The sequence below is a fragment of the Pollicipes pollicipes genome, unplaced genomic scaffold (assembly GCF_011947565.3).
Source record: "Pollicipes pollicipes isolate AB1234 unplaced genomic scaffold, Ppol_2.1 Scaffold_7231;HRSCAF=8579_pilon_pilon_pilon, whole genome shotgun sequence".
In the NCBI taxonomy this organism is placed as follows: domain Eukaryota; kingdom Metazoa; phylum Arthropoda; class Thecostraca; order Pollicipedomorpha; family Pollicipedidae; genus Pollicipes; species Pollicipes pollicipes.
This window is the reverse complement of record NW_023597034.1, coordinates 46,967,749-46,979,111: the sequence shown is the minus strand read 5'-3', so window position 1 is coordinate 46,979,111 and position 11,363 is coordinate 46,967,749. Positions and strand designations below refer to the sequence as shown.

The window sequence follows — 11,363 nt, the reverse complement described above, 5'->3', positions numbered from 1 at the left end:
CACCTTGATCTGCTGAGCCAGCACGGGGTCGTTGGCGGCGCTCTGTTCGGCGCGGCGACGCGCCTCGGCCGCCTGGCGCTGGCTCGCCTCGCTGGCGGCGCTCAGCTCGGCCAGCCGGCTGTGCGCCTGCGCCTGCTCGTGGCGCGCCGCCTGCAGCGTCGCCTGCAGCTCGGTCAGCTGCGCCTGGCGCGCCTCGGCCAGGTCCTGCGCCGTCTGCAGCCCCGCCTGCAGGCTGGCCGCCTCCTTCTTCAGACGGGAGGTGTCGCGCCGCTCGGCGAACAGCTGCGGCGGAGGGAGGCTGTGAGGCCGGCGGCCGGCCGGCCCGGCGACGCATCCAGACGCCACGTCTGGGGCCGCCCCCCCCCCCCCCCCCCCCCACTCCCCTCCCCGCCTGGCTCCAGCCCAACAAAGGGAGACCTGGATGTAGATCCACATACCGGATAATATCACATTTATGCAGCTCGTAAGAGACATTACACAGGTGTGCACAGCGGCTGCATACAACCGCTAACCCCAGGGACGCCGCAGCTGGGGGGGGGGGGGGGGGGGGGGTTGGCAGTATAACAGTTCTGAAAATAGCTTTTAGAGGACCTCAGCTTAGCAGCTTGTCAGGACTTAAGCCTGTCTTATGAACAAAAAATGACTGCTCGACGACGTAACACACAGAATTTAGACATTGTTCGTCCAGAATTAACTCCTGTCATGCGTCATGTGCATTCATTGCCCTCCGTAATATGAAAAGAGAGAGGTTGCTTCGCCTGCCATGATTCCAAAACCACTTTAAGAAAGAGTTCATTTCCACCATGTCAAGGAGGCACAATAAATAAAGTTTTGAGTAAGAGCAGGCTGCTATGGGATTCCCTTGCCCACTTACCAAAACTCAGCGGACGCATAGGAAAGCTTTGCCACCGAGGTTCCCATGCGAAAATATCCCATTTTTCAGGATACCCTTGAAAAATGTCGCTCCTCCAACTTAAAGCGATGCCCGTGTCGCTCCATCTTAGCAGAGATACATATGCATCTCCACAGCAAGCACACACACATACGCATACACCGGCCCAGCCAGCCGCGTCGGGAGCTAACTGACCTGCCTGCGCAGCTCCTTGGCCTCCAGCTGCTCCTGTGTGAGCCGCTGCTCCAGCTGTTGCAGCTGCTCCTGGAGGCGGCGCTGCTGGCTGGGCGTCTGGTCGCGCGCCGCCAGCCGCTGCTCCTCGTAGCCGGCAAGCAGCGCCTCCAGCTCAGCGGCGCGCCGCTGCAGGGCCGTGTACGACTGGGCCATTCCTGGCGCGGACCGAACGGCAGAGGTCAGACGCACACGGGCAGGCATACAGGTTCGGGCTGGTCAGAGTGCGGCTCAGGGCATATATATATATATAGATATATATATATATATATATATATATATATATATATATATATACATCCCTCCCTCCCTCCCCTCCCTCCCTCCCTCTCTCTCTCTCTCTCTCGCGGATGAGTTTCATGAAGACGCACGACACAAATCAACCACCAACACTGAAGCAGCAGTGACTTTCTAAAAAAAACTCGGTCTTGATACGAGTGCCTGGTCATCCGCACGAGGCGTATGACCAAGTGTAGCACCAGGTGTACAGCGGCACCGGCCACACTATATCCCGCCGGCCGGGAGGGGGGGGGGCGGGGTGACCACCCGGAGAACTCACCCTCGAGCCGACCGCGCTCTTTCTCCACCTCCAGCGACAACAGCTGCGCGTCATCCGCCCGGGCGCGCAGCTCCTCCCCCTCCTGGCGCGCGCGCTGCGCGTCCCGCTGCGCCGAGGCCAGCTGGCGTCCGAGCTGCGCCAGCGCCTCGTCGCGCTCCACGGCGCGGTGGCCCTCCTCGGTGGCCGGCGGTGCGCGCCGCTCCGCCAGCTCACGCTCGGCCGTCTTCAGCGCGCGCATGTATTCCCGCAGCTTGCGCGTGAGCACGCGAATGTTGGACTGGTAGCAGCGATGGCGCTCCTTGTAGCCGGCCTGGGCGGCGGCGAGCTCGTCCGCCAGGCGGCGCGCATCGTCGCCACCGCCGGCCGCAGGCGCCGCCGGCACGCCCTGCGGCCGGCCCGCCGCTGCCAGCTGCTGCTGCAGCTGCTTGTTGCGTGTCTGGCTGAGCTGCAGCTGCTCCCGCAGGTCGCGCAGGGCGGCCTCGTGCTCGGCCGGCGCCTGGTCGGCCAGCCGCCGGCGCGCCGCCGCCGCGCGCCGCTCGTTCTCGGCGTCCTGCTGATGGCGCCGCAGCTGCTGAGTCAGCGCGGCCAGCTGCTGACTCAGCGCCGCGTTCTCCTGGCGCAGCCGGTCGGCGTCTTCCTGTGCCGCTGACTGGGCGCCACTCGCTTGCGCCGCCAGCTGCAGCCGGCGCTCCAGCTCTCGGTTCTGGACGGACAGCAGGCTGACCTGGTGGCGCAGCTCGTCCGCCGGCTCGGTCGCGGCGTCCTGGTTCGGCACGTCTGCCCGGCCCCTCGGCGCGTCGCCCTCCACCACGGGCGCCGTCTCCGCGATGTCGGACGCGTCCTGACCGATCGCCGGTTTCTGGTCGTCTTCCCGGCTGCTCTGGTGCAACGTCCTGGCGTACGTTTTGACGGCCACCAGCTCCTGTTTCGACTTCTCATCCTGATCCTCCAGATCCCTGATCCGGCTGTTGCGTTCGTCCAACGAGGCTTTTGCATTGGCCTCCCTCTGCACCGAGTCGTTGACCTGGCACTGCAGGTTGCGCACGACCTCCTCCAGCTTCAGCCGGCCTTGGTCAAGCACCGCACGGTCCTGCGTCAGCTGCTGCACCTTATACCGCAGTTCGTGGTTCTGCACCATCAACTGTTTGTTCTGCTCGTTCATCTTGTCAAAGATGCTCATCTTGTCCGCCATCTGATCGGCCTGGACCTGCAGCCGACTGGCCTCTTCGAGCTTGTCGCTGCATGCCCGCAACTCGCTTTCTCGAGCGCTAAGTGACTCTCTCAGCTCGTCGAGCTGCTTGTCTTTGGACCCGGCGTTGTTCTTGAGCTTGTAAAAGCTGGCCGACATCTTCTTCAGTTCGTTCGAAAGACCGCGGGCTGCGTCGTCCACGTCCCGCTTCTCCTGGTTCGCCGACGCCAGCGCCACCTCGAGCCGGGTCTTCTGCTCCGTCAGAGCCTGCCTGGCGGCGGCGCCTTCCTTGACCTGCGCGCGGAGCTGGTCGAGCACCTGAGTGCCCTCCTGGCAGCGGAGCTTCAGCGTCTCCGACTGGTTGCTCTGCTGCGACAGCTTCTCCTGGCACTCGGCCAAGGCGAGCCGGGACGCCAGGCCAGCCTTCTCCAGCTGGGCGTTGGCGCTGGCGGCTGCTGCCAGGTCCTCTGCCGACTTCTCCAGCTGTTGCTTCAGCTCGCCGACCGTTAGCTCGAGACTGCGCACCTTGGCCTTAGCCTCGTCTAGTTCCTGACTGGAGGCTGCGCTGACTGACGGCCCGGCACGGCTCTGTTTCATCGTCTGAAAGTACGTCTCTCGCTGCAGGATGTCTGCCCTGATGTTCTCCAGGTGGCGCATAAGGCTCTCCTTTTCGCGGACGGCGCGCGCCTGGGAGCTGGCCGCCGCCTGCCGCGCCAGCGCCAGCTCACCGCGCAGCCGCTCGGCGCCGCTCCTCTGCGTTAACAGCTCCGTCTGGGCGGCCATCAGCTCCTGCTGCTGCTGTAGGTGCGCTTCCTGCGACGCCTTCAGCTGGCTTCGATACCAGTCGCGCGAGCGCTCGCGCTGCTCCAGCTCCTCGCGCGCCGCCTGGCCGGCGCTCTCGGCGCGTAGCCGCTCCTGCAGCCGCTGCTGCGCCTCCACCACCAGCTCGGCCACCTTGGTCTTGAGCGCGGCGATGGTGGCCTCGCGGCCCTCGGCGTCGCGGCGCGACTGCTCCAGCTCTTGCCGGCCGGCGCACGCCGCCACCTCGCTCTGGCGTAGTTCGTCACGCGCAGCAGCCGCTTCGGCCGCCAGCGTCTCCTGGCGGGCGCGCGCCTCCACCAGCTGTGCGTCCAGGTCGCGCGCGCGGCCGCGTAGCAGCACCGCCTCAGCCGTCAGCGCGTCGCGCTCGGCGCGGACCGAGCCAGCGGCGGCGGCGCGCAGCTCCAGCTGCTGGCGCATCACCTGCTGGCGCAGTTCGGCGCGCTCGGCGCCGGTCTCTTCCAGCTCTTTGCGCGTCACCTCCAGCACGCCCTCCAGGTGCGCCTTTTGTCGCTGCACCTCGAAGTGCTGGCGCTGGCTCCCGCCTGTCATCTGCCCTTGCAGTGCCTCCAGCTGCTGCCGGTACAGCTCGCGCTCCTGGCTGGCGTTCTGCAGCTGCAGCTGCAGCCGGTGCAGCTGCAGCTGGTCAGCGGCGGGCTGCGGCGCCGACGTGCGCGGTGTCGGCACCGGCGCGGCCAGCTCGGCCGGCGCTGTGGGGTCGCGCAGCACGCTCCGCAGCCGCCAGAGGTCCTCCTCGAAGCCGCTGATGTCGGACCAGGTGGAGCCGGTCGACACTACAGACCGACGGTCGTCATCGTCGTCGTCGTCATCGGGCAGCGGCTCGTGGGCCGCCACCGACGACTCGGCTGTCACCGTCGAGGCGTCCGATCGGGCCGTCCCGTCCGGCCGGCCGGATGCGTCGTCCGAGGGACCGCCGGGCTGGCTCTCGCCATTCAGCTCGGCCTGCCGAGGCGGAGACGGGGCGCGCCGGATCGGGGGCGCCCGCCCCAGGCTCGGCGCCGCCGACAAGGCCACCGCAATCTCCTCCCGGACCGCGGTCTGCTCGGCCGCACCGGCCGCCGACTCCTGGGCGACACGGGGGAACGGCGGCGCGGGTCCGCTCAGCTCCGCACGCAGCGCCTCCGCCGGCGGCTGGCCGTTTCGCTGCGGCTCGGAGGCGCCCGGCGGCGCGCCCACCGGGCCGCGCACACTGCTGACGATCTGCAGAAGGCCGCGTGGGTATGGGTGCAGATTGACACCGTCTAGCGCCGCGGGCCCGGCAGGCGGCGTGGCGGCGCCCGGCACACCAGCGCGGCAGAACAGCGAGGCCAGGTTCAGCAGGCCGGCTGTGTCAGGGGCGACCAGTGCCTGACTGCCTGCTGGCTGTTGTCCCTTGGGTTCCTGGTCTGGCTTCTGGTCCTGTTCAGCATCTGGCTCGGGCATGCCAATGCCCGTGACAGGCATGCGCTGGAGGGCATCTTCTGTGAGATGTGGCTGCTGCAGCGAGTCGGCCGGCAGCCGGTCTCCATGGAACTGATGCACAGAAGCCGGCTGGTTTGACACTCCACGCATGGTGGCAGTCAATGGTGACCCTGTTGTCTGTGAAGAAACAGTGAAGATACAGCATCTTGTTTTTTATCAGGACAATCCAGGTTTTTAAAATGTGAAAACAGCATGGGCCACAGAAGACAGAAGTAAACCACAGATGTAATGTTATTGCATTATTTCCATATTGAGCAGAAACATTTTGATTGGACAAAATTTTAATCTACAGCACAATGTTCTCCACTGATATCTACAACCCCACCTCAATTGGCAGAGGTAGTGTTGTATGCTCATGAGAAGCTTGGCTCATAAAATTCTTAAAAGATGACATTGCTCACAATTGTATTTACATTTTGCAAAACAAAAATACTGGAACACATGCAATTACAACACTGTATACAGTTTATATGGCTTGGCTACTGCTCTTCACAAAAATAACAAATTACATAAATTTGCCCCCAAAAAATGTCAGGGAAAATAAAAGGCAATCTACAAACAAGAATGTGGCTAACCAGCTTACAAATCAAGCAATGTTAATCATATTTGTGCTTTCAAATCTACAACTATAAACTATTCACATCATGCATTTAATGACTTGAAACTATAATACAGTCATGCATACAATTGGTGCCAGTTATTATGAGCTTGAGGCACTGACAGTATTCATGAATTTAAGTTTTGTTGCAATTAGTTTTACTAAACAGAGGGTGTAAGAACAAATTAATTACCATCTAATTCTAACCTTGTGCTACTTAATCACCACTTTCTTGAAAGTCATGCTCAATCTTGTGGATGCATTAAAACTAGCTGATCAGAATGGCACACCTTACTCAATGGATGAACATGTATGTCACATTTAGGGGCCACATATAAATGTGCAGCCCACTGCATATGTTAAGGAAGTAATTGAGTAAAAGAAACCATATTGATGCAGCCACAGGACAGACATCCATACAGCTGCACCTAGCATGTTGGGACAAAGAGGCCAAGAAGAGTTTGACGACGTATGGCCACTAAAACTTCCATCACCAACCTAGGAACAAACCACCAAGTACCAGCAGATTTATGCGATGCCGGTTCTCTGTCGATGGCTTGCTGCTTGCTATGCTACCATCATGGACAAAATCACATACATTTCCAAAGCAAAACACAGGGGATCTTGACTTTCCGGCATCGCCAACCGCCCCCTGCCCCTTCTCCTTAGTCCCCAGTCACCGATTTTAAAAGGAACTAAAGAGGCATCAACATGCCTATGTAAAGGTGCGACGACAATATTGAACACCGCCCATGCGCCAGAATAGCAGACAAATAGAATAAACAAGAGTTACGTGTACACATAAGCTAAACTACTGCTAGAGTATAATTACGCATCCTTGTCTGATGCTACGAATGCATCTCATTCCACGTGACGTAGGCATAGCAACGGGGGGGGGGGGGCATATCTCTATCTGCACTTTCTAAGGTGGGGGGTAAACATTGTTGACTGCCTTCTCCCCCTCTTTTCAGATATAATTCAGTTTTAGCTTACACACGGATGTGACCATTTAGTTTAGCGTACGTAAAAGGGCGTAGGAACAGAGAGAATGGGGAAGGGCTATACACCCCCCCCCCCCCACACACACACATTTTTCAAGGTGGGGAACCAGCAATGTTAACTACCACCCCCACCCCCCACCCCACACACACTTTTCAAGTCAAGTTTGAGATGAGCTTACTGTTATGCTACCTAAAAGTTAGACACGTGTGTTGATTCACGAATTCATCAGTCATCTTCCTGTATCTGCACTGGACAAAAGTGCTTTATGAAGTGAATGGCAACAAGTTATCCCTACATCAATGGTGAGCGAATACGAATATTTAGGGGCAAACTATGCATGCTGCTCTAGTACCAAGGCTCCGTTCTGTATATTTTAAAACATTTAACTCTTTAGCGTGGCTGATTCAGTTCCCTCAACTAGATTCACGGGGTTTAAGATAGATCTTGCATAGACGTTTTCGCGTATTTCAGCATCTCAGGTATATGTGTAAACGACGTTTCCATATAATTCGGGTTGCATGAAACGCGTAAAAGTTGTCGTTAATGCACGATCTAGTACAAGGTTTTAGGCATTACTTGAAATGTCATGAGTTCGCGGGCGGCTTCCGTCAGCGACATTATAACAGTATTGGTCTGACCAATGTATCATGTTAGGGCATTTTATGAAATGCTGGAAAACATAAATTGTTTCAAGGACAGCCTAACCAACTGAGTATAGACTCAACATCAGCAGAGTCAGCAACACAGTCAGCGCTGTTTATCGTGCTTTCGTCGCATCAGCTCCGCTCCAAACCGATCAAGTAGTGCAAAACATGTGGATGCGCCGCCGCTAGCCCGGTTGTGCCCCCGGAACCTCCGGAACCGAGCTAGGCGCTCGGAAGCATGGGTGCGTCTAAGGCATGTAGTGGTGATGACATTTGTCTACTGATGTTGCGTCTGAAGTCCTACTTTGGGGGGGGGGGGCTATTTTTGACAGGTTGTGAACTTTTCCATCGTGTCTGGAATTGTACTAGCCGGCTGGAAATTAGATACTACTTGACCACTTCATGAGTCTCGTAGCAGAACTGGTCCGGACCATCATAGATCGATTTCTAGCCTGCCGACAGATGCAAAATTAGGCGAATGAGTAGTGTGCAATTCACAGATGCTTTATTTATCCCACTCCTCCATATACTTCATGTTAAACAACATGGCTTCCAGCTCGGGTACTCCGCGGGGACAGCCACGCTCGAATCGGTGATGCATTTTTCGGAAGCCATTGACAGCGGAGAAATTGCTTCACATACGATGATTGACACATATAAAGCCTTTGACAGTGTCGAACTTAACCCGCTGCTGGAGAAGCTCACGTGCTATGAAACTTACGCTCGTGCTTTCGAGGCTGGCCTCGTGATCGTAAACAGCGTGTGCGTGGTGGAAATGACGTTTCACCGCTATGTCATGGTGCGATTCAGGGCTCCATATAAGAACCAATTTAATGTGTCATAGATGCAAGTGGCTTTCCTTTCCGCATCACCGACTGGAAGTTCGGTGCGTATGAGGATGATGTATAGGTTATCCACATGTGTCATCCGAACGCTTGCATTTGCCGCATCGAGGAAACAGGCGGTATCTGATTTCTGGTTCGCGCAAAATAATTTGAAGAAAATCTGATAAAAACCGGCTTTACCGTAGTTTATTTACGTCAGTGACGCCCAGTTGGTACGCTTTCCGATAAATTCGAAACTTCCGTTACTCAAACCTTCCAGTCCGTCAAAACTTTGGCATTGCCATTGACAGAGACCTGACTTGATAGGCAGTCGCATGTGTCAGCGGTGGTCAGGCACTGTTGTATATTCATCTGAGGCATATTAAAACCGTCATAGAAGATGACCGAGAATGTTAAAAAGAGGCTGATCGAAGCTTTACTCTTTCCCCATTACCGGTATTGCTTGAATGTATGATGAAGCGCCAACCACTCTCAGCGGCACCGCATTTAAAAATGGCTAGCCATTGGGCGCGTATCGTGGCAGGTATATACATGCCGCTAAGATCATATTTTCTGCATCCTTGCCAAGCTTTAGCAGCAGCGATTTGGCAAACTTTTAGTTGAACGTGACCTGGCGGCAATCCAAACAATCCCACACACGTCTTTCTGATCGATGTCTCTGAAAGGCATGTGCTGTAGCGTAATGCAATGTCAACCTGACCGGTGTCACGCGCGGAGCCATCGATAGCCTTTTAGAGCTATCGAAAGTACACGCCGAGACAGCCCAATGGAGCTTTGGGGCATTAGTATACGTGTAGCAGGCACCCGCGTCGTAGGTTTCCTCTGTGCGATACGTAGGCTGATACTCGGGGCGGTTCACTACGTGTAGCACCACGAACTCGCGACGCATTGACGTAATGTGTATTGCTCGTGGCTGACTGCGTTCGGGGAGCCAACTCCGCAATTGGACGGGCAAAATTTTCCGGTCAGGAGCTGGAGGGAACTCCGTCCCAACGTGGGGTCACTAGCACCTGCTTTCCTGGTGATACGGGCACAGAGCCCCTCTAGTCGATAGGGAGGCTCTCTGAGGGATACATCATACACCGGTCGTCTTCCTGATGCGACAGGCCCTCTGGCCGGGACATCTGGCGCAAGACTGACGCAGGGACCCAACTGATCAAAAAGGATTCCCCACTCATGCACGGGAATCTATTAATAATTGCCACCGAGATATCCATTTCGGGTTATCCATAGCAGGCATCAATTACGGGCCGACGGCTTATCTGCTCCTGACTGAGTCGGCGCGGAGGGCTCCTCTTCAGTGCTGGGGCCTCTGACTGTCACAGCGCTTTTCCACTGTATCGTTGTGAATGAAAACCCTGCCATCGTCATTTCTCACATCTTCCTTTCAATTTTGATATTCGGGTCCCGTCCCCGCCCCAGTTCAGTAAATGTGCCTCTGGCCGACTTGGGGCCCATTGCTGACATAGTCCCCTGATTGGCATTGTGGGCCTCTGAACGGCACAGGGTCCTTAACTGTTTCAAGGGCCCCGCGACCAATGCAAGAGGCCTTCTGGTTGACATTTGCAGGTCCCAAGCTTGCCCGTGCATGGGAAAGGGGCCCTTAGGGACCAGAAGCGACTGTTCGGTATTGATGACCTCAGTCAGCTGACCCACATAGAGGCTCTCCCTGTCTCATGGGCCCCCGATCGGCTGGAAGAGGCCATCGGACTGACCTATGGCATCTTGACATTTTGGGGCCCGGCCGTCGGGCTGAGATCTCTTCATGTGACCTCCGGCCCGCTCTTCGGACCCTCTAATCGGGGAGTTAATCGTCGGATCCGACGGGCCCTTTGGACCCCTTGGGACCCTCGGGACCTTAGACTTAACCGGGAGGGGGACGGGAGAGGAGGTACATACCCCTGTAGCCCCCCCCCCCCCCCCGCTACATAGGCCCTTGACAGTAGCGCTCTTGGAATAGGACTCCTAGTGAAAATAAAGATCGGGGTCATTTGTGTTTCCCTGAAATTAGCAGTCACTTGGAAATGAAGGCTCTGAACCCCTGAGATGAGGGCTTCTGATACCCTCTGCACCGCAGGGTTTAAACCCAGGATCTTATGACCTTGGAAGACAACGAAATGGCTGTCCCCCTTGAACATGGAAGCGCCGCGGGCACTTTCAATGGTCCGCTAGATTTGGTATCTCTAGGAAATAAATGTCATGGCGTCCCGAAATGGAAGGCTTGGTACCCACTTCGCCGAGCGGGCCGGCGCAGTTTCGTCGATGGAGAGGCACGAGCATTGCGGTATACCCCGTTATTTGTTGTCTCTTGAAAATGCAGGCTTCGGACCGTTTGTGGTGCCTTCAGGCATTCGGTGCATCTGGAGAATAAAGTTTACGATGCCCCGAAATGAAGGATTTTGGTGCCCCTTCACCGAACGGGCCGGTCCAAGATTTTGGCACAGTGAAAGACACAGCGATTGTGGTTCGTTCGGATTCCGGTCTTTTTTTAAAACGATGACGCTTTGAATAATCCGTTTGAATATGATGCGTTTTGAAAAAAGATTATGGTGCCACGCATTGAAGGTTTTGGTGCCCCTGCTCTCACCCACAGGGTCGATCCAGGCTTTCGTCAAGGCGGAAGGTACGGCATTACTATCCCCCTGGAAAATAGTGCCCCTTGGCAATAGAGGGTCGTGGAACTTTGTGGTGCCGTCTTCAATGATACGCCTCTTGAAAAAAACGCGTTATAGTGCCTCGAAGCGAAGGTTCGCCGCACCTGCCGAACCTTCGGATCCAGCCGAATCATGGTCTGGTCAATTCCTCGTTCGCAGAATGGGCCGAACCATTATTTTTTTTAAAAGTCACGGCAAAGATATTGTGGTGCTGCTGGAATTTGGTGACTTGAAAATGAAGATTTGGGGTCCTTTGTAGAGCCACTGGAATTTGTTGCGTGTTGAAATTGAAGATTGTTGTTTCGAAAGGAATGCCATGGTGAGGCACCAAAACCTCATGGCACCCAATGGGGGACCTTGGCCCCATCGGCTCCTCTGGATCTACCTCTGCATGGAAATCAAATGCTGTTTCGATACACGCGCTGATTATTCACAGTTAACACGCGCT

The 11,363-nt window shown here is 56.5% G+C and overlaps 2 protein-coding genes across 2 annotated transcripts; both read right to left on the bottom strand.

The window, feature by feature from the left end:
• Positions 1–248: 248 nt before the first annotated feature.
• Positions 249–4,242, bottom strand: LOC119110196 (golgin subfamily A member 3). Its single transcript, XM_037233932.1, has 6 exons — positions 4,114–4,242; positions 2,203–4,056; positions 1,876–1,992; positions 1,683–1,788; positions 1,194–1,281; positions 249–282 (listed from the first exon to the last, which is right to left on the bottom strand). Exons 1-6 carry the CDS (start codon positions 4,240–4,242, stop codon positions 249–251), a joined length of 2,328 nt encoding a protein of 775 aa, XP_037089827.1.
• On the bottom strand, positions 4,239–6,490 carry LOC119110195 (synapsin-1). Its single transcript, XM_037233931.1, has 3 exons — positions 6,291–6,490; positions 4,376–5,289; positions 4,239–4,266 (listed from the first exon to the last, which is right to left on the bottom strand). The coding sequence occupies exons 2-3, from the start codon at positions 5,260–5,262 to the stop codon at positions 4,239–4,241; spliced, it is 915 nt and encodes a 304-aa protein (XP_037089826.1). The 5' UTR covers positions 5,263–5,289; positions 6,291–6,490.
• Between the last annotated feature and the right edge of the window lie 4,873 nt (positions 6,491–11,363).